The sequence below is a fragment of the Pecten maximus genome, chromosome 11 (assembly GCF_902652985.1).
Source record: "Pecten maximus chromosome 11, xPecMax1.1, whole genome shotgun sequence".
Lineage (NCBI taxonomy): Eukaryota > Metazoa > Mollusca > Bivalvia > Pectinida > Pectinidae > Pecten > Pecten maximus.
In genome coordinates, this window is record NC_047025.1 from 22,211,292 (window position 1) to 22,235,879 (window position 24,588).

Consider the following 24,588-nt stretch of genomic DNA (forward strand, 5'->3'; position numbering starts at 1 on the left):
TCTGATTGCAGAAACCTTTTTGGCTATGATTTTTGTTCTATATTTGCATTAAGTACAATTTCGTGATGCTTGGAAGTACTTGTTGAACAATCAATGTGCTGAATAAATCATAATTTTAGTTTTCTACAACAGAAAGTCTGGTCAACAACTCATCAAAATACAACTTTTATTTCCAGTTGACAGGTGAACACATACTGGGAAGTTAACCTTTAAACTATATGTGGGTGTGGTGTATTCTAATCATTTTGTGTAACTATCGTCATATATGTTTACATAATAATATTGTCGCAAGATTTTCACATATAGTAATATTGCTACACAATCTTCACAAATATGATTACCTATTGCCACACGATCTTCACGTTTACCTAGGAATTAGAAACACAATATTCACAACTGTTTTAACTAGTTACCACACAACCTTCACAATGGCTTAGTTTGAAGGAGAACAAGCATACACATGTACATATGTAGAATAAATATTATATGATATCAACAGCTTTATGCTCACAAGCACTAACAAAACAGTTTGATAGATAACATTTAATAGTTGCATTGATGGGTTAACATGGATAGGATATTTCTCTATCACAACATGCATTTAATTATACATCATACATACGGTACATTTTACAACAATTTTTAAAATTTATATTAACCTGTGATATTGGAGGCGACAGTCCAGTGTTTTTGGACATTGCCACATGACAGTCATTGGGATTGTTTGGGCAGCAAAATGTAAAAATGAGCGGAAGAAGAGGGAAAAGACTGCAGGATTTCCTGTCCTTAGACATAAAACTAACCAAATTTAAATATTTTGGGAATTTTGGACCCAAATAAAGAGGCAGAAAAACACTGGAGTCTTTAAGGTATGAATATTATTGTCACTGTTCAACTGATACAAGGTAAAAATAACGTATATTGATTCATTAGACCAGGTGATATGCAGTAAATTTCTTAAAATACAAGATTATTTAACTCGACAAAAAAGTGCACAGTTTACCTTGGAGTATACCAATGTGCAGTCTTTGAGAAAGTTTTATAACATTGTGAATTGTAAACCAGCACTGACTGGCACATCTCTACTTGAAGCCTCCTTCCTGACAACAAACATGAAATCTGGGCTTTACCACCTTATATGCCTGGGTGATTGATTACACATCAGGGCTGTTTTCATTTTTGCGGTCAAAACGGTTGGACCAGTTGCACCGGTGTTGTTCGTTTATGAAATAAAGACGGACCTGGTAATTTTATATGTTGTTTTCAGACAAGCCTTGACAAAGACTTCCAAGGCCCGTTTCAATATTTGCAGGTCAAGATATATGTTTGAAATACTACATTTAAAAACTGACAAACCGGTCCAGTTCGTCCGCATAAATGAACAGGCCCCGGTGGTTCATGCCTTAATATATAATTAGCAGGGTAATTTACTGTAACAAGCCTCTGTGTTTATGGTAAACCTTTGGTTAGTTCGAACACGCAGATAGTTCGAACACACATTTTTCTCTAGAAAAACAATATTTTTTAGCTAGTAATAGTTCAAGAGTTGTTTATAACTGACACTATTTCGGATAGTTCGAAATTGTCAAATGAAGAACGTAAAGTAAGATTTTTTTTGCCAAACTCCATTGAAAGCTCGCGACGACCCGGCCCTGACAACCGGCCCAGAAAAAATGCCAAGACTTAAATTCTCAAGTATCAGGTCAAGACAAAATGCTGTATTAAAGGCATAATGCACAGGGACTAGATAACTAAATACTGTAAATCGACTGTGCTGTAAGTCATAATACACGGGGACTAGATACCTAAATACTGTAAATCGACTGTGCTGTAAGTCATAATACACAGGGACTAGATACCTAAATACTGTAAATCGACTGTGCTGTAATTATATATAAGTCATTATACACAGGGACTTGATACCTAAATACTGTAAATCGACTGCTGTAACACACAATACACAGGGACTAGATACCTAAATACTGTAAATCAACTGTGCTGTAAGTCATAATACACGGACTAGATACCTAAATACTGTAAATCGACTGTGCTGTAAGTCATAATACACAGGGACTAGATACCTAAATACTGTAAATCGACCGTGCTGTAAGTCATAATACACGGGGACTAGATATCTTATTGGACGTTATATAGATTATCACAAAGATAATGTAAGCAATGTCCTCGGTTATAGGAAAATTACATCAGGTGAGACATGCATTGTAAAACAAAATAGTTGTTCATGAATATTAATTTGTGGTGTCATATGGTAATTTAAGAAATTCCTAAATGGGAATATCCTAAATTAAAGAGTTTAAAATAACTTGTATCTAAGCACAATTTAATAAAAAAATCTTTTCTTTGTTTACAGTGATATATATATATATATATATACACTAAAAATAGTCATCTAGCTTTCAATTATCACAAGTTCCTAATCAGCATCCACCATTAATACACAAAAACAATACAAATGATTAACATTACAAAATAAATAACAATGGCTATATTAACAGTTTTATTTTAGCTCTAGGTTCTAACAATGGCTATATTAACTATAGCTCTAGGTTCTAACAATGGCTATATTAACAGTTTTATTATGGCTCTAGGTTCTAACAGTGGCTATATTAACAGTTTTATTATAGCTCTAGGTTCTAACAATGGCTATATTAACTATAGCTCTAGGTTCTAACAATGGCTATATTAACAGTTTTATTATAGCTCTAGGTTCTAACAATGGCTATATTAACTGTTTTATTATAGCTCTAGGTTCTAACAATGGCTATATTAACTATAGCTCTAGGTTCTAACAATGGCTATATTAACAGTTTTATTATAGCTCTAGGTTCTAGCCTAACGATAACTACATTGAGGTCTTGTACAGCAAAATGTTGTCATTATATATCTAAGTATCGGTCTCTCTCCAGAATTCTTAAGATATTTTTTTTTTCCAAATACATGCACATTGATTATGTACATGTAAAAAATCACAGAATATGAAACATGTTATAATCATCTTGATGAATTCTGGGTCCAGATTTGGATGTTGAATTCTGGTATTTCTGTTAACTTTCCAGAAGTTCCTGTCTGAAGGGAAAACCAATTCAGTTTCTTGAGAAACAATGGTCAGTTGGATGGAAATTATTTTGATCAAACTGTTGGATATAAGATGACTATTTTGTGAGATTAAAATATTTTTCGGTAATATTTGTGAATTTCATGTGTCAATTTTGTTTAAATAAATAAATAAATAAGAAGATCTTGCTGTATTCGTCATAGAGCCTTTAACGGAGAGAGCTTTGTAAAATAACACAATCTAACAATTACAACAATAGTACCAAGATAGCACTTACAATCATTTTCATAACACAATCACGCTCACTCTGTTACACTAGGCATTGGATACCATCCCTCAGCTCCAAGTGTACACAATATCAATATCAATCTTTTGGCTATAATCTTACAAGCTGCACAGTTGTTTCTTTTGCTGGTTTAGTACACTACGATCTAGACTATAGTTTCTTTTCATTTTGAACAATATATTTTTTCACCATAAATTAGATGTGCAATTCCCACTTATCTTGATAACTGTTGGGAGTTAAGTCCTTAAGTTGGGAAAGAAGAAAGAAAACAAATCTAATTAATCTGGTAAGGGGAGATAACTGCTATCTGCTCTTGAATATAGACATGCCACAAATACAGACAGGTGTACATGGATACAAAACTAGATGTTGTCCTAGATATGTTATCAGCAGATATGATCAATGTTTATACATATGTATATGTATCAATATTTTGAAATTTTGCATGAAGATGAAACCTGTTGTTCATCTAAATACCAGATGTATAGATTCATTATAAAATTGGAATGTATATATATATACGTATATATAAGTTTGCATTACATGGAATTACTGTCATTTAGGAATTAATTAGCCCTGGGTGATATTTTGATCACTTTCAGTAGTCAATTAAACATTTTATACATTAATTCATAGTTAATTTCTTGATATTATAAAACGTACTTGATAACTAATCCTACATATAAGATCTATTATTACTGACTCAACATGATATATCCTATCTAATTGTTTATTTAAATTGCTCTCTACCTCTAAATGCTAAATGCAATTCCATGTTACACTGAATGGTGATAAGCTAACAATGGCTAAATAACAGTTGACTTTCGTTTTCCAACTGTCTTGGAGTGTGTTAATCAGACGAGGTCAAAGTTCAGCAGTTCAGCATGCAGCTTTATAAGGAATGTGACTTTCAGTTCTTGTTATTCCCATTCAAAGTCAAAAGGTAGAGCTGTAACACTGGTGTTTGTGTCATGACCACCTAACTCAGTTATGCTCAGGATAATACCTGTAATAGAAAAAGGTTCAGATCAATAAAACTAAGACATTTTTCTAACGTGCTACATATAAATATCCAACTCAATCCCTGTGGAAGTTTTAGTTTTTCAGGAAAAAGAGGTTACAAACCATCCTACCTTCCTGGGGTGTCATAGTTGTGCCCTTGGGAAAGACATTCACAATTGGTGTTGGCAGCATGCAACTTGCCCCCTGAATGTTGTTTGGGTGAGGTAGTCACCAACTACTAGAAGGAGACCCCTCCTTGAAATGACCAAGCAAACGTATATCCCTAAACAAACAAATTCTTATACTGACCGCTCTTATTCTCCATTGACAACTTGTTCCTTTTCATCACTACATGTACTGTCAGTATGGGAACGACCTTGGCCTTGGGTTACTGGCTAGAGGGGAGAAAATGAAAACCATTATGTCAAAGTTTTTCTTATGATTAGGTAAGAAATTTCCAGTGTGTGAAAGCATTAAACATATAAACCACAAGGATATAAATATTTAGAGAATGACTGAAGAAGGTTTAAGATTCAATGCGTATTCTTGTCCCGAGTTGAACTGGGCATAAAATCTAAGATATACTGGGTTGGAATTTGCCTAAATAAAATATCTTGTGTAAGCTACAACATTAAATTAAACTGTGTACAAACTTCACGTGCCATATTATATGTAAATGATGCTTTATATGGAGATTGTTCTGTGTGTTAACAGTACCATGTGTCAACTTATTGTGTGTAAACTGTACTGTTTGTAAGCTTTACTGTATGTAAACTACACGGTGTGCATCCTACCGTGTACTAACTGTATAGCATGTAAACTGTATTGTTCTAATTGTATAATGTGTTAACTGTATAATGTGTAAACTGCACAGTATGTAAATTCTACTTTGTGTATAATGCTGTATTATGTGTAAACTGTATACATGTAGTGAGTAAACAGTAGTGTGTAAACTAATAACGTGTAAACTGTAGTGTGTAAACTAATAATGTGTAAACTGTAGTGTGTAAACTAATAATGTGTAAACTGTAGTGTGTAAACTAATAACGTGTAAACTGTAGTGTGTAAACTAATAATGTGTAAACTAATAATGTGTAAACTGTAGTGTGTAAACTAATAATGTGTAAACTAATAATGTGTAAACTGTAGTATGTAAACTAATAATGTGTAAACTGTAGTATGTAAACTTATAATGTGTAAATTAATAATGTGTAAACTGTAGTGTGTAAACTTATGTGTAAACTGTAGTGTGTAAACTAATAATGTGTAAACTGTAGTGTGTAAACTTATAATGTGTAAACTGTAGTATGTAAACTTATAATGTGTAAAATGTAATGTGTAAACTAGTAATGTGTAAACTAATGTGTAAACTGTAGTGTGTAAACTTATGTGTAAACTGTAGTGTGTAAACTAATAATGTGTAAACTAGTGTGTAAACTAATCATGTGAAAAGTGTAGTGTGTAAACTAATGTGTAAACTAATAACGTGTAAACTAATAACGTGTAAACTTATAATGTGTAAACTGTAGTGTGTAAACTTGTAATGTGAAAACTTATAATGTGTAAACTAATGTGTAAACTTATAATTTGTAAACTGTAGTGTGTAAACTGTAGTGTGTAAACTAATAACGTGTAAACTAATGTGTAAACTAATAATGTATAAACTAATAATGTGTAAACTATAGTGTGTAAACTGTAGTGTGTAAACTGTGTTGTGTCTACTCTATGATATATGCAACCTGTGCAATTTCAAATATATAATCTATAACTTCATTTGCATTAACCCAAATATTTGGATAATGCTCTTTGCTATAAATATATCTAAAGTTACCTTTACTTTGGGCTCCAAACTGGGATCTAGAATAATTTTCCCAATATTTTTCCTGTCATGAACTTTCTGCATGGCATCACCAACCTGCAAATACAATACAGCAGAAATATTATTGTATGTAAATGTATATAAAATTTAGACAAGAGGATATCTAAATCCGCTTACTATTTTATGAATTTCTAATTCAGATATTTTCTTTGTTTTGTTTATGTTCCATAGATATGAAGTTAATAAAATCTAATTCATATCCAGGTAACAGGTTATATTTTAGTGTAGGAGATGGTATAATTGTGACCTTTACATCCGACACATTAGATATGGTTTAATATATCAAGTTACACGGACAGCCTTACATCCTCAAATGCCCAGGCTGAGTCGATCCTGGGGCGGATCTTTCCGTCCGAGTACAGCTGTATGAGGTGGTTCATCACCTTCCTGGCGTACTCGTGCTGACCTTGTCTGAAGACAAGCTGGCGTAACTGGAAGCCAGCTATGCTCTTGTTCTCGTCATACAATTTGATTGGGCTTATTTTATCTACCTGCCACCACTGTAACACAGATAATCATTGTAGTCCAGGGGATATTATTGTCATAACAAAATGACACATACACATTGATTAAAATCATCTCTACATTTAAACAAGACAAAAGAATCAAATGCACAGCAAGAATTGTGACTTCAGTAATGTATCGTATTATTTCTAGGAGTAGGGAATATTTCCTGAGAGACTGAAATGGTCCAATTTATATGATGTTAATTCTGTTACTTACTGATTTGGCAAAACTAAAGAAGCTTTTTGTTTCTCCTGTCACAACATTAGAGGATCCTGAAATCAAGATGAAAAAGTATCATAATATTTTCATCACAAATTAGGATATTAAACTAATCATCAACTTTAGGTGTTAAAAAAACTCACCAATATATTATAAGGTAACCACTATCTAGTCTTCATCATAACGTCTTTGCCCAAGTACTAACTATTATACTTTGGTTTGGTTTGGTTTGGTTTAGTTTGTTTTTGTTTAACGTCCTATGGACAGCCAGGGTCATTTCAGGACTTGCCAGGTTTTTGAGGTGGAGGAAAGCCGGAGTACCGGAGAAAAACCACCGGCCTACATTCAGTACCTGGCATCTGCCCCATGTAGGTTTGGAACTCGCAACCCAGAGGTGGAGGGCTAGTGATAAAGTGTCGGGACACCTTAACCACTCGGCCACCGCAGCCCCAACTGCTACATATACACATGTATCATGTTTTTCATTTACTCACCATATGAAACATAATTGCCATGTACTGACCATATGAAACATAATTGCCATGTACTGACCATATGAAACATAATGGCCATGTACTGACCATATAAGACATAATTGCCATGTACTGACCATATAAAACACATTTGTCCATGAAATCCCTATATATGATATTTTTCATTTATTCACCATATGAAACATGTACTTACCATTTAAACATATTTGCCCATGTATTTATCATATAAACATATTTGCACATGTACTTACCATATAAAACAAAATTTCACATGTACTTGCCATATAAGACATATTTGCTCATGTACTTACCATAAAAGACATATTTGCCCATGTACTTACCATATAAAACATATTTTCCCATGTACTTACCATATAAAACATATTTGCCATGTACTTACCATATAAAACATATTTGCCCATGTACTTACCATATAAAACATATTTGCCCATGTACTTACCATATAAAACATATTTGCCATGTACTTACCATATAAAACATATTTGCCATGTACTTACCATATAAAACATATTTGCCCATGTACTTACCATATAAAACATATTTGCCCATGTACTTACCATATAAAACATATTTGCCCATGTACTTACCATATAAAACATATTTGCCCATGTACTTACCATATAAAACATATTTGCCATGTACTTACCATATAAAACATATTTGCCCATGTACTTACCATATAAAACATATTTGCCATGTACTTACCATATAAAACATATTTGCCATGTACTTACCATATAAAACATATTTGCCATGTACTGACCATATAAAACATATTTGCCATGTACTGACCATATAAGACATATTTGCCCATGTACTTACCATATAAAACATATTTGCCATGTACTTACCATTTAAACATATTTCCCATGTACTTACCATATAAGACATATTTGCCCATGTACTTACCATATAAAACATATTTGCCATGTACTTACCATTTAAACATATTTGCCATGTACTTACCATATAAAACATATTTGCCATGTACTTACCATATAAGACATATTTGCCATGTACTTACCATATAAGACATATTTGCCATGTACTTACCATATAAGACATATTTGCCATGTACTTACCATATAAGACATATTTGCCCATGTACTTACCATTTAAACATATTTGCCATGTACTTACCATATAAAACATATTTGCCCATGTTCTTACCATTTAAACATATTTGCCCATGTACTTACCATATAAAACATATTTGCCATGTACTTACCATATAAAACATATTTGCCCATGGGTTTTAGCAGTGATATACCCTTGTTTGTATCGTCCCCACAGAGACAGTCCAGGACAATGTCCACTCCCTCTGGGGATAGCCTGCAATGGATTGATAAAGCTTGTAATTAAACACAAGGGATCGTTGGAATTTAATTTTCATGTGTAAATAAGAATTTTTTTTTCTGATCTTCCGGTTAGTCTCATAGGAAAAGCTCAACTAAAAACCAATTTGAACTCATATTTTCTGAAATTGTAGAAGGCCCTTTTCTCACTTTTTAAGAAGAGAGGATACAAATAGTAAAATCCTAGTTGTTAATTACATGCAAAGAAAGGATCACCAAGAACAAAGATCCCTCCAGCATTTTGAGAAATAGCCATAAGTTATTTAACAATTGAAATTCTTGTCAATTCCTAGCTAAACTTACAGGAATTGGAATCCAGGAGAAGAAACATATACATGTACAATGATTGCATAAAGATCTAGGTACATGTGTGTATCTATTACTTTCTGAAAAATAATAGTAGCTAAGCTAAGTGTCTGACTGCCTTTTTTTAATTTGAAAAAAAAAACACAAACTAATGACCGAACGTCCATCAATGATTTCTTGAGAAATAATGATAAAAAATCTTACGTTGTCAAAATATAACAAAAAAAATGACACTATTATTTCATTCAATGCAACTTTAAAGTCGGCCAACGTCGCTATTAGCCGCTATGTTCGTGTAATAATGTAGCTACTGTTGTATCGGAAATTAAAGCCTTTGTAACTGGACTCCGTGTATTGTAGGAACCACGCCCCTAAGCCCTCTTTTTTTTTCTCTGACTCTTACTTTCGAACCTCCTGACCGTAGTCCACGACTCTGTCAAATAGGTGAGTGACATTGTCCTTCACCGACTCCAGCTTGTAATACGACGCTGTCCCATACAAGGTGACGTCACTGACTGTCCGACAAAGCTGGGAGATAGCCTGTCCCTAAAAATACAACAATGTTTGTTATTTATATGCACAAATTTCCAATCCTATAATACAAGGCACAAACGGCTTTAATTATCTTCATAGGCATATCATTAATGCAGAATTGCATGAATTTATTAAACCAAGCAATCAATTTTGATCAGTTTTCAAGATGTTGTTAGTTAAATGGCATCGATTCCACTGTAATTGTGAATACCCATGTCTAGTCTATTGTAAGGTTTTTAACAGGCATCAACTTAAAACGTCACTTCCTACTCCAACAATGTTAGAGGTTTTACACGGCGAGATAGTTTTAACAGGCGCTGTGTCGCAGTCGGCAAAATAATATCCCATAGAAAAAGAGCCGACCAGCGGCCTCTTATGTTATAGGAGTAGTCACTTCCCAGCTATATTGCCTCTATAATAGTTGCAACCTAAATGCCCATTCTTTGTCGCTATAGTATGAAAGGCCGTTCATGTCAAAAACGAGATACATTTAACGCGTTAAAGCTTTACGCGTTAAGTCTTAACGCGTTAAATGTTATGTTTAACGCGTTAAATGTGTTTAACGCGTTAAAGCTTAACGCGTTAAATGTATCTCGTTTTTGACATGAACGGCCTTTCATACTATAGTTACCATGCCCAGGGACGTATAATAAGATATGTCCCTGCCATGCCACATCCGACGGAGTTATGTTGCCTCTATAATAGTTACAACCTAAATTCCCATTCTTTGTCTCTATAGTTACCACGCCACCTCCCAGCTACATGTATGTTGCCTCTATAATACTAGTTACAATCTAAATGGCAATTCTTGTGTTACCACGCCGACGTATTAACAGTTTATGATACAGACTATTACGTTACATACATTTTATTGTAACTTACCACGCCGCCTCCGACAGAATGACAAAAGACAGAATTTCCAGGTCTCAAGTTCCCGATATCAAACAACATCATGTAGGCAGCCATGTAGTTCATAGCAAGTGCAGCACCGTCTTGGAAACTCATCTTATCTGGCATCTTGTAGACGTAGTGAGCAGAAATTGCCACTAGCTCTGCCCAGGCGCCAAAGTCACAAAACCCGATCACGCGGTCACCCACCTGTTGCAAACAAATTGCTGCATTATATAATGGAACTCGAAACTCCATTGGGACTGTACATTACGTATCTTTACAGTTGTAACAGGGTCTAATATTATTGAATTTAATTATGTTATATATTATATGTTTTAATTATGTTCAAATATCTGTTTGAATGTGTCCAGATTGTATTGTGTATATATATGTGTTTGTTCGTTTATTGGCGTTACAAGGTGTGGTGTTTTATATTATGTATAATGTCTTGCTATATAATATTTTGTTAGTTTACACCCTGTGATTTAAGTCCATGTCATTTTCTTCTTTTTTATTGGTCAGTATTTTTGTTTCCTTTGTTGGTCAGTCTTGACGGGAATGTCATTGTTAGGGCATTTAGACCCCTGCCGGTCGTGCTGACCACTACCATTTTACTATTCCAACTTTTTTCAGACAGAACACAGTAAGTTACTTTTATTTCTATTATTTCTTTTTTAAACATGTATTCTTATAAGTATAGGATAACTTAAACAAGTGATAATTTTGAAGTCTTCAGGGTATTTTGGAAATAGTCATTTCGGAATATCTATTCACTTGTAATTACGGTACATGTATAGTAGTAAAACGGTTATTTGTATTATTTCAGAAGTGCAACAACTGAGCAGGTATGGCAGTATTATTGTGTAGGATGGCTCTGTGCCACACACTGGTTTTTAATTTATTTTATATATGAATTGGGAAAAATATTATGAAATTATTTATGTAGCGTAATATCCACAATGGTGTATATTTATGATAGTTTGTAGTAGCTGTTATGTTAAAATAATTCGAAACAAGTTATTATTGATATCATTATATTGAAATCAATAAATTTGTAATCCTTTAATATATTAAAGGTTCTACTTTTTGTTGTAATTTAGTAATTCCATTTAAAATGGAATTATTGATGTAAATTATAATAGCGAGTTATCTCCCTTAGTTATGTATGCTAATATCCACTGTTCATCCACTCAGTCTTAAGTATAATTTGATATTTTATTACAGAATGCTTCGTTCTCTACAATATGCGAATGCCGAAAATTGCCTCTCTGCAACTTGGTCTTTTAAATTTACATGTACACGTGCTGTGTTATCTGTGAATCCTAGCTGTCTAATGTCGGAATGAATTGGAACAAAGAACTCATACCTATTACCGACGTTTCTTACGTTTCTAATGTTTGAGAAACAAAACGGTTACATTAATACTATATGCTATAACGTGGCCCGACCTCTGTTTGACAAAATCGATTCTATTATCATACACCTATCCTTTAACCTGGATAAATTTGCATCTTTAATGTCAACATTTCTGTTTTAAAATATAGGAAATTTGCATGTCTGATAAAACAAAATAAGTAATGGGTTGTTTAAAATAATATACAGGTACAGAGCTGGCAGATCGGCATCAGCGAATAGACCAACGACGACAACTAAACAGGAACGAATTTCCCTGTCCATATTGAACCTCTCATAAGACGAAAGGGAACCTCCATGAGCTACATTCTGATGTACACTCAACTTTCACACTACTCCCATTCACAAAAGGCTCTTTGGCTTTTTTTTTTCTTTTTTTTTTTGAATTTTTACTCTGCTTCCGTAATATAAAACACACTCCTAAAATCCCGCGCATCCATACAACAGACGTCTCTAACTCTGCTTCCGTTCTAGCAAGACGCTTCGGAATGCCGCTTTCCACTGTGACGGTGCATGGATATGAGCATTCCAGCTGCATGGTCCAATTTTTAAAGCTATATATGCAACGTTGAGCATGAACAGCTCTTTGTTGGGTAACCGCTCGTTTTACCCCGGTACCTAAGTGATATCACTTAGAAGTTTTGAATGGTTCACTTAGCCGTTAGATTGATGATTTATTTATTTATTTATTTATCATTTTTTGAATAGGTGATATCACTTAAGCGACTAAGTGATATATCAAAATGAGAATAAAAATTAAAGCGGTGCCCCAAACGGTGTACGTTACACTACCGCACGCATAGGGACTTTACACGTCCCTGTGACCGCACGCACCATACATTTCCTGTTTGTGTACAGCAAGCTCTTAAAGTATGCTTCCTTCAGTTCAATACACTTCTGAAATTCCACTTCCGTTCAGCACATTCGGAAAACATCTTATCGTAGGCTATTTAAAGTTTCCGTTTCTGTACAACACACTCTCGAAATCTCCGCTTCCGTGCACCACTCTCTTCTCGCCAATAAGATATTTGAACACAATCAAGTATTCAGTGTCGACGCCATTGTATAGGTGCTGTTTCCGTTTACATTATTTATAGATAATGATGTACCTTCTGTAGTTGGCCTGTCTGTAATACAACCAACCAATGTATAATTTTCGTCGATGGCAAAAACCACTCATACTCTATAACACCTATAGCTAGCGCCTCCCAATCCTGACAAATAAAGCTGCTAAATGAGATTTTATACAAAATGGTAGCGACAAGGATGAGAAAATCGATGGTTGTTCTAAGTACAAACAAGACAGGCAGAGTCACGTGTGCACTGCCTCCTTGTCCTTACCAATTTACATGTTAATACCGTAAGTTTACACGTCAGAGCACCAAAAACGCTTCCACGGGTCGTGTATATATCTAACATAATGTTCCGAGTCCTGTCGAGGTCATGAGCCGTTCTCGGAAGATTGGCTAAACAGAAACAGAATGATAAAAGTTGGTAACAGTTTCATAAGGCAGAGCTTGAGACGTGAAATACCGGATCGACATGAATTTTGGAATCGTTGCTCGTTTACGTAGTCTTTTGTAGTAGCTGATGACTACCTCAGTCCCGTCGGATGCTATACAGAACGTTAATTACAATTCGCTTTAAAGTGTCATTCGTAAGGACAGAAACTACGACAGCAAAATACGATCCGTGTGACGCACCATTTCCTCCCAATGTAGGGATCGAACCACACACCGCGAATTTTCAGCTGGGATGAAATTAAGCTAATTTCTACCGACACGGCACATATATTGATACCATTTACCTATGTGATGCTTTCACGTGCCTATTTTCGGCATATAACAAATTTGAAATGTGCCGGTTTACGGTATATGGCCTACTTACACATATACCATATACAGTGTACATGTATGTATTATTTACACGTGTCTCTGTTTACGGTGCACTGAATATTTACAAGTGTACCTGCTTACAGTACTCGGCATATTTACACGTCCTCCGGCTTCGGTACACGGCATATTTACTGTATACGTTTTCCGGTTTCGGTACACGACATATTTACTGTATACGTTTTCCGGTTTCGGTACACGACATATTTACACGTCTTCCGGTTTTGGTACTCGGCATATTTACACGTCTTCCGGTTTCGATACACGCGTCTTCCAGTTTCGGTACACGGCATATTTATACGTTTTCCGGTTTTGGTACTCGGCATATTTACACGTCTTCCGGTTTCGATACACGCGTCTTCCAGTTTCGGTACACGGCATATTTATACGTTTTCCGGTTTCGGTACACGGCATATTTACACGTCTTCCGGTTTCGGTACACGGCACGTTTACACGTCTTCCGGTTTCGGTACACGGCATATTCACACATCTTCCGGTTTACGGTTCATTGCCTGTTTACACGTGTACCGGTTAAAGGTACACAATCTGTTCACACGTGTACCGTAAACCTTACATTACGGCACAGTTACACGTGTACGGTACATGTCCACGGCCTGTTTACACGTGCACCGGTCTACGGCACACTGTCTATTAACACGTGGTGCCGATGTGTACGTATCTGGCTCAACGTACGTACGTTTACATGTATGGGTGTTGTGTTTTAATTTAAAAAAGTGTTAAATGATTGCAGTGAGCACTATACTGCGTAACAAAAACGACGTGATAATTATGGACTTAATTCCCACCTGCACTAATCGGATTTACAAGCAAGAAAATTAAGGCCAACTTACAGACATCGCGCTGTCTAAATAAATCTTAGGATAGGTGTAGGCGCCATGACAGTAGCACTGACTATTCACCTCAATCCGGATTAAACATCAGGTACGGCGAACATTGGTCCTAATATGATGATATATTTTATGCGTGTGCATTTATCCGGAACAAATGTGATACATCTTAATTATACATGTACATTTATCCGGAACAAATGTGATACATCTTAATTATACATGTACATTTATCCGGAACAAATGTGATATGTCTTAATTATACATGTACATTTATCCGGAACAAATGTGATACATCTTAATTATACATGTACATTTATCCGGAACAAATGTGATATGTCTTAATTATACATGTACATTTATCCGGAACAAATGTGATACATCTTAATTATACATGTACATTTATCCGGAACAAATGTGATACATCTTAATCATACATGTACATTTATCCGGAACAAATGTGATATGTCTTAATTAGACATGTACATTTATCCGGAACAAATGTGATACATCTTAATTATACGTGTACATTTATCCGGAACAAATGTGATACATCTTAATTATACATGTACATTTATCCGGAACAAATGTTATATGTCTTAATTATACATGTACATTTATCCGGAACAAATGTGATACATCTTAATTATACATGTACATTTATCCGGAACAAATGTGATATGTCTTAATTATACATGTACATTTATCCGGAACAAATGTGATACATCTTAATTATACATGTACATTTATCCGGAACAAATGTGATACATCTTAATTATACATGTACATTTATCCGGAACAAATGTGATATGTCTTAATTAGACATGTACATTTATCCGGAACAAATGTGATACATCTTAATTATACATGTACATTTATCCGGAACAAATGTGATACATCTTAATTATACGTGTACATTTATCCGGAACAAATGTGATACATCTTAATTATACATGTACATTTATCCGGAACAAATGTGATACATCTTAATTATACATGTACATTTATCCGGAACAAATGTGATGTTCGGCCATTTAGAGTATAGTTATAGTCAGTCAATCCAGATTAAAGTGCAGTCCTTCCCTAACCCTTTCATTCCGGACCCTTTGTTATACAATCCTCTTAATTATCAGCTGTTCATCTTTAAATGTCAAATTTCCATTTTAAAACGTTAATTTTATCTTAATTTTACATTGGTTTCTGTTCCTATCGTGTCAACTAATGAATCATATCGAATGTGTCACCTAGATGTTTCTTCAGAAGATATCAACTAGAAACCTTTCAATGTAACTTTAGCGTCTGTGTAGATAGGAAACATCACACTATTTTCTTCTTTCTGGAACGTGTAACAGTTCTATATTCATAAACGACTGGTACTTATTTGTAGTTTGCAATACATATGTCGAAGTATTGAGGGTGTTGAATATTTCTTATGAGAAAACAAGGGAGTGTTAAAGGGTACAATAGTACAGAATCTCAATCATTGTTACTGACTTCAAATCCGTTTGTATTCGGTCCGAGCGCCTCCACCTCGCCGGAACATTCAAACCCTATGGTCGATGGAGTTTTTGGAGGGTTGTCAATGACGCCCTGTCTTGCCATCAAGTCCAGAAAGTTCAGTCCACTGCAAGAAAAAATCACAATCACATATCGACAACATCATTATCCAACGAATTTCACATTACGTTGAAGTGTCTAGACTAACAAGTGTTTAAGGTTAATTTTTGTCCGGACTGGCGAGTTTTTACACTACAATTAAAGAATCAGACTAAAGAGTTCAAAGTCAAAACGCCCAATTAACGACTTTACAATATAACGATAAAGTTAATTCGAGGCCAACTCGTTAATTTGGCACTGTAGCTGACGGTGAAGTCGTTGGCCTGGACGTTAGTGCAAACACTCGTAAGTTTGGCACTGTAGCTGACGGTAGTTTTACATTAATGTAAATGTCCTGGCCAAAGACTTTACCCAAATCACTAACGAGTTTTTGCAATAATGTAAATGTCCAGCCCAACGACTACACTGTCAGTAAAAATGCCCGACTAAAGAGTTTTGTAATAATGTAAATGTCCAGGCCAAAGACTTAACCGGCAGCTACAATACCCAGTTAAGAGTTTTGTAATAATGTAAATGTCAAGGCCAAGACTTAACCGGCAGCTACAATACCCAGTTAAGAGTTTTGTAATAATGTAAATGTCCAGGCCAAAGACTTAACCGGCAGCTACAATACCCAGTTAAGAGTTTTGTAATAATGTAAATGTCCAGGCCAAAGACTTAACCGGCAGCTACAATACCCAGTTAAGAGTTTTGTAATAATGTAAATGTCCAGGCCCAAAGACTTAACCGGCAGCTACAATACCCAGTTAAGAGTTTTGTAATAATGTAAATGTCCTGGCCAAAGACTTAACCGGCAGCTACAATACCCAGTTAAGAGTTTTGTAATAATGTAAATGTCCAGGCCAAAGACTTAACCGGCAGCTACAATACCCAGTTAAGAGTTTTGTAATAATGTAAATGTCCAGGCCAAAGACTTAACCGGCAGCTACAATACCCAGTTAAGAGTTTTGTAATAATGTAAATGTCCAGGCCAAAGACTTAACCGGCAGCTACAATACCCAGTTAAGAGTTTTGTAATAATGTAAATGTCCAGGCCAAAGACTTAACCGGCAGCTACAATACCCAGTTAAGAGTTTTGTAATAATGTAAATGTCCAGGCCAAAGACTTAACCGGCAGCTACAATACCCAGTTAAGAGTTTTGTAATAATGTAAATGTCCAGGCCAAAGACTTAACCGGCAGCTACAATACCCAGTTAAGAGTTTTGTAATAATGTAAATGTCCAGGCCAAAGACTTAACCGGCAGCTACAATACCCAGTTAAGAGTTTTGTAATAATGTAAATGTCCAGGCCAAAGACTTAACCGGCAGCTACCATACCAATTAAGAGTTTTGTAAAAAATATAAATTTATGTCCAGGCCAAAGATTTAACCGACAGCTACAATGCCCAATCAAGAATTTTGCAATAATGTAACTGCCCAGGCCAACGAGTTTACCGTCAGTTACAGAGCCCGACTAACGAGTTTTGCAATAATGCAAATGTTCAGGCCAATGATTTTTCCGTCGGTAAATGTACGGAGATTTTCACAGTCATCTAGAATATAAATGAGATTAAGAGATAATAAGTGCGTAGTGCCATATAAACTGTGAGCACTATTTGAGTTTTACAGTAAAATGTCCAGACAAACATTTCCCTAGTCATTTAAAGTTTAGAGACTTACGAGTTTACAGCCGATTAAATCGCCCTGTCTATTGAGGTTTGCATCAATTAATGTCCAGAATACACGTAACAAATTTTACAGTGCATTTAAAAAGTGTTCTGACTTTAAACGTTTAATAAAATCGATACCAAGAAGTGTTTTCCTTATGACGACAACATGCATCGCTTAGAGGTGGTCAATACAAGCATCGGGGTGTTACGTAATTCAAAACAAAAAACGAGATAACCTAAGAGAACATTGACTCAGTTCTGGTATTATCATTCTGGATTCTGCCATACAACTCGAACGTGAACTAGTAAAGATACGATTGATTTTCCAATAAATTCGCATAATTTGATTTTATCGCTTAAACAGAATAATCTGTTATCAGACCAATATGCGGATTTTAGCTCGCTCATGACAACACTGCAAGTGGTGTGTGAATTTCGTTTTTGGATAACTGCAAATTGATGCATTGTTCTTTCAAGCATCGGCATTTTGATGATTACGGTAGCCAAACGCATGGCCGTGTGGTACTGTTATGGCTAAACGCAATAAGGGGGTTGCGGAGGGACGGACCCACAAGGACTTAAGGTAAATTGTTCTTTGACAATAAAAGACTTGCAGTTTTTATTTTACAAGATATTGACCGAGAGACAAACACACGCCCATGCACCATTGCCGAGTAGTGACTGACGGACAGACGTCATTGTCGAGTACTGACTGACGGACAGACGTCATTGTCGAGTACTGACTGACAGACAGAGAGACATCCACCATTGCCGAGAACTGACTGACGGACAGACGTCCATCATTATCGAGTACTGACTGACAAACACACGCCCACCATTGTTGAGTACTGACTGACAGACAGACGTCCACCATTGTCGAGTACTGACTGACAGACAGGCGTCCATCATTGTCGAGTACTGACTGACAGACAGACGTCCATCATTGTCGAGTACTGACTGACTGACAGACAGACGTCCATTGTTGTTGAGTACTGACTGACAGACAGACGTCCATCATTGTCGAGTACTGACAGACAGACAGACGTCCATTGTTGTTGAGTACTGACTGACAGACAGACGTCCATCATTGTCGAGTACTGACAGACAGACAGACGTCCATCATTGTCGAGTACTGACTGACTGACAGACGTCCGTCATTGTCGAGTACTGACAGACAGACAGGCGTCCATCATTGTCGAGTACTGACTGACTGACAGACGTCCATCATTGTCGAGTACTGACTGACTGACAGACGTCCGTCATTGTCGAGTACTGACAGACAGACAGACGTCCGTCATTGTCGAGTACTGACTGACAGACAGACGTCCATTATTGCCGACAGTCAGACGCCCATCATTGCCGATGCTGAACGACAGACACCCTCCCATCATTGTAGAGTACTGACCGACAGACAGACGCCAATCATTACCGAGTACTGACGGAGAGAAACCCATACCCAATCATTGATGATTGTTGACTGACAGAGTATTGACTGGGAGAGGAACAGACCTCCATCATTGTCCAGTACTGACTGAGAGAGGAACAGACCTCCATCATTGTCCAGTACTGACTGAGAGAGGAACAGACCTCCATCATTGTCCAGTACTGACTGAGAGACCAACAGACCTCCATCATTGTCCAGTACTGACCGAGAGACCAACAGACCTCCATCAACAGACCTCCATCATTGTCCAGTACTGACCGAGAGACCAACAGACCTCCATCAACAGACCTCCATCATTGTCCAGTACTGACCGAGAGACCAATAGACCTCCATCAACAGACCTCCATCATTGTCCAGTACTGACCGAGAAACCAACAGACCTCCATCAACAGACCTCCATCATTGTCCAGTACTGACCGAGAGACCAACAGACCTCCATCATTGTCCAGTACTGATCGAGAGACCAACAGACCTCCATCATTGTCCAGTACTGACCGAGAGACCAACAGACCTCCATCATTGTCCAGTACTGACCGAGAGACCAACAGACCTCCATCATTGTCCAGTACTGACCGAGAGACCAACAGACCTCCATCATTGTCCAGTACTGACCGAGAGACCAACAGACCTCCATCATTGTCCAGTACTGACCGAGAGACCAACAGACCTCCATCATTGTCCAGTACTGACTGAGAGAGGAACAGACTGAGACAGACAGACAGACGTTCATCATTTTCGAATACTTACTAAAATAGAGGTATCCATCATTGTCGAGTAATAAATGACAGACGGGCGAGAACGCTCTTAAAGACAAACAGACAGACATACACAAATTAAGGAGTGTACTCACAGCTGTGACAGGTACTAGTGCACCAAATAAAGGAGTGTACTCTCAGCAGTGACAGGTACTAGTACACCAAATTAAGGAGTGTACTCACAGCAGTGACAGGTATTAGTTCACCAAATTAAGGGGTGTACTCACAGCAGTGACAGGTACTAGTACACCAAATTAAGGGGTGTACTCACAGCAGTGACAGGTACTAGTACACCAAATTTAGGGGTGTACTCACAGCAGTGACATGTACTAGTGCACCAAATTAAGGGATGTACTCACAGCAGTGACAGGTACTAGTGCACCAAATTAAGGGGTGTACTCACAGCTGTGACAGGTACTAGTACACCATATTAAGGAGTGTACTCACAGCAGTGACAGGTACTAGTACACCATATTAAGGGGTATACTAACAGCAGTGGCAGGTACTCGTACACCAAATTAAGAGGTGTACTCACAGCTGTGACAGGTACTAGTACACCAAATTAAGGGGTGTACTCTCAGCAGTGACAGGTACTAGTACACCAAATAAAGGAGTGTACTAACAGCAGTGACAGGTACTAGTACACCAAATTAAGGGGTGTACTCACAGCTGTGACAGGTACTAGTACACCAAATTAAGGGGTGTACTCACAGCAGTGACAGGTATTAGTGCACCATATTAAGGGGTGTACTCTCAGCAGTGACAGGTACTAGTACACCAAATTAAGGAGTGTACTCACAGCAGTGACAGGTACTAGTACACCATATTAAGGAGTGTACTCCCAGCAGTGACGGGTACTAGTACACCATATTAAGGGGTATACTAACAGCAGTGGCAGGTACTAGTACACCAAATTAAGAGGTGTACTCACAGCTGTGACAGGTACTAGTACACCAAATAAAGGAGTGTACTAACAGCAGTGACAGGTACTAGTACACCAAATTAAGGGGTGTACTCACAGCTGTGACAGGTATTAGTACACCAAATTAAGGGGTGTACTCACAGCAGTGACAGGTACTAGTACATCATATTAAGGGGTATACTAACAGCAGTGGCAGGTACTAGTACACCAAATTAAGAGGTGTACTCACAGCAGTGACAGGTACTAGTACACCATATTAAGGAGTGTACTCCCAGCAGTGACGGGTACTAGTACACCAAATTAAGGGGTGTACTCTCAGCAGTGACAGGTACTAGTACATCAAATTAAGGGGTGTACTCACAGCAGTGACAGGTACTAGTACACCATATTAAGGAGTGTACTCCCAGCAGTGACGGGTACTAGTACACCATATTAAGGGGTGTACTCTCAGCAGTGACAGGTACTAGTACACCAAATAAAGGAGTGTACTAACAGCAGTGACAGGTACTAGTACACCAAATTAAGGGGTGTACTCACAGCTGTGACAGGTACTAGTACACCAAATTAAGGGGTGTACTCACAGCAGTGACAGGTATTAGTGCACCATATTAAGGGGTGTACTCTCAGCAGTGACAGGTACTAGTACACCAAATTAAGGAGTGTCCTCACAGCAGTGACAGGTACTAGTACACCATATTAAGGAGTGTACTCCCAGCAGTGACGGGTACTAGTACACCATATTAAGGGGTATACTAACAGCAGTGGCAGGTACTAGTACACCAAATTAAGAGGTGTACTCACAGCTGTGACAGGTACTAGTACACCAAATAAAGGAGTGTACTAACAGCAGTGACAGGTACTAGTACACCAAATTAAGGGGTGTACTCACAGCTGTGACAGGTACTAGTACACCAAATTTAGGGGTGTACTCACAGCAGTGACAGGTACTAGTACACCAAATTAAGAGGTGTACTCACAGCTGTGACAGGTACTAGTACACCAAATAAAGGGGTGTACTAACAGCAGTGACAGGTACTAGTACACCAAATTAAGGGGTGTACTCACAGCTGTGACAGGTACTAGTACACCAAATAAAGGAGTGTACTAACAGCAGTGACAGGTACTAGTACACCAAATTAAGAGGTGTACTCACAGCAGTGACAGGTACTAGTACACCATATTAAGGAGTGTACTCCCAGCAGTGACGGGTACTAGTACACCAAATTAAGGGGTGTACTCTCAGCAGTGACAGGTACTAGTACATCAAATTAAGGGGTGTACTCACAGCAGTGACAGGTACTAGTACACCAAATTAAGGGGTGTACTCACAGCAGTGACAGGTACTAGTACACCAAATTAAGGAGTGTACTCACAGCAGTGACAGGTACTAGTACACCATATTAAGGAGTGTACTCCCAGCAGTGACGGGTACTAGTACACCAAATTAAGGGGTGTACTCTCAGCAGTGACAGGTACTAGTACATCAAATTAAGGGGTGTACTCACAGCAGTGACAGGTACTAGTACACCAAATTAAGGGGTGTACTCACAGCAGTGACAGGTACTAGTACACCAAATTAAGGGGTGTACTCACAGCTGTGACAGGTATTAGTACACCAAATTAAGGGGTGTACTCACAGCAGTGACAGGTACTAGTGCACCAAATTAAGGAGTGTGTGTACTCACAGCAGTGACAGGTACAAGTACACCAAATTAAGGGGTGTACTCACAGCTGTGACAGGTATTAGTACACCAAATCAAGGGGTGTACTCACAGCAGTGACAGGTACTAGTACACCATATTAAGGGGTGTACTCACAGCAGTGACAGGTACTAGTACACCAAATGAAGGAGTGTACTCACAGCTGTGACAGGTACTAGTACATCAAATTAAGGGGTGTACTCTCAGCAGTGACAGGTACTAGTACACCAAAGGGGTTGTACAATCAATAGGAATATAATGATGTTTATTTGGAATATCAAACCTGAAAATCTATTCGAGGGCACAGAGGGCAGCTAAATTCACAAAGTTTATCATAAATCAATATAAGTTTTTTTGTACTTTGATATATGGTTCATCAATTCCGAAAGTCATTAGCAGTAGTTACTTCATGTAAACAATATTATCTAGTAAATATTCCATTAACTACACGGATAACGTATAATGGTGACGTCATCTTTTGATACCAGAGAAATTAAAAACAAAATCCGTGGCAAATCGGTGTGCAGAAATTACATTGCAGAACAGGCTTTATTTCATTGCTCTGGGTACCTTGGGTAAAATAACAATTAACGTAAGGATAAAAGTCCTCTCCAACGGCTATTTATACAAACGGAGCTTGGTATTGAATGTCAAGGTGAAGGGATGGACAGTTTGTATTGAGGAGGGCAAAAGGTGAGGTACTTAATTATAAAGACGTGGAGGGGGAGAAAAGAGAGATGTTTACAGACCGACAGATAACGTTGAACCTCTGTGATTATTTATCGTTCACCTTATCGATTAGGGATTATCAGATGTAGATTCTGACCTACACTTAATGAGAGCGATCTTGCATACACTGTAGAAGTAAACAATATATAGTAGAAAGGACAGTATTGATTCGTCCACTACTATTGAGAGCAGAAAGAGACCTTCCTTTTCCATTAATTGCCTAACAGACGGACGGCACTTGAGTTGAAGCAGCGAAATGGTCTATGGCAATAAAAATATCATAATTTACTAATTTAATTACACTTTTCATAAATGTACGCAAATAGCAAGTTAGTTGTGTATAAATCTGTGCGGTATTTAACGTCACTCACAGTTAAAACACTAACCATATGTTACCGTGTACAACCTTGAATCAATATCTGTATAGCTATATAACATTACCAGGCTTTGACTCGGATGAGAATCTCGCCTTCCTTCACGCTTGCCACATCCTTTTGCACAGTTTTCAGCATCTTGAGCCCCCCGAATCCCGTCAAGGTGATAGCCCTCATTTGCGGTATCTTCGCTGTGTCGGGGGCTACACTTTCTTCTGCCTTAGTCTCGGAAGTCATCTCTGGTGCCGCTTCTTCTGACATTGTTGTGAACTCTGCGAGCAATGCTTCACATTGGCTTCGACAGAACTAGAATGACGGTACGCTGTCAGAGCCAGGAGATGCCAGAGAGCATATCGATCTGGTACCGAGGTACACCACGGGGACGCAATGTCATCTGCGTGTTTCTGTTATGTTGGCCAGCACAGTGTCGCCTCTTTTATCCGGTGACCAGCACGGTGCTACAGTTTATTCCGACGTTTAGCACAGGACAATATCTCGGTCAAATCCAGCGTCCGTCGCTATACCAACTCTTTAATCCGGTGACAAGCACGATGCCACAGTTTTACCCCGACGTTCATCACAGGACAATATCTCGGTCAAATCCAGCGTCCGTCGTGTATACGCACTCCGGCGGTCCGTCTAGTGTCTATACCGTTAAATTTGATGACTAGCGC

At 37.5% G+C, this 24,588-nt stretch overlaps 1 protein-coding gene across 2 annotated transcripts; it reads right to left on the bottom strand.

Annotated features, from left to right (window-relative positions):
* Positions 1 to 152: 152 nt before the first annotated feature.
* Positions 153 to 24,215, bottom strand: LOC117337153 (synaptic vesicle membrane protein VAT-1 homolog-like). Of its 2 annotated transcripts, XR_004534765.1 has the most exons (11): positions 23,982 to 24,215; positions 16,218 to 16,347; positions 10,562 to 10,777; positions 9,549 to 9,691; positions 8,713 to 8,816; positions 6,967 to 7,022; positions 6,549 to 6,743; positions 6,196 to 6,279; positions 4,674 to 4,759; positions 2,028 to 4,368; positions 153 to 1,859 (listed from the first exon to the last, which is right to left on the bottom strand). XR_004534765.1 is itself a non-coding variant. In XM_033897993.1 (10 exons), the coding sequence occupies exons 1-9, from the start codon at positions 24,173 to 24,175 to the stop codon at positions 4,679 to 4,681; spliced, it is 1,203 nt and encodes a 400-aa protein (XP_033753884.1). In that variant the 5' UTR covers positions 24,176 to 24,215; the 3' UTR covers positions 153 to 4,368; positions 4,674 to 4,678. The 2 variants fall into 2 exon arrangements, 1 of the variants encoding a protein (XP_033753884.1); XM_033897993.1 differs by having other exon boundaries at positions 153 to 4,368.
* Between the last annotated feature and the right edge of the window lie 373 nt (positions 24,216 to 24,588).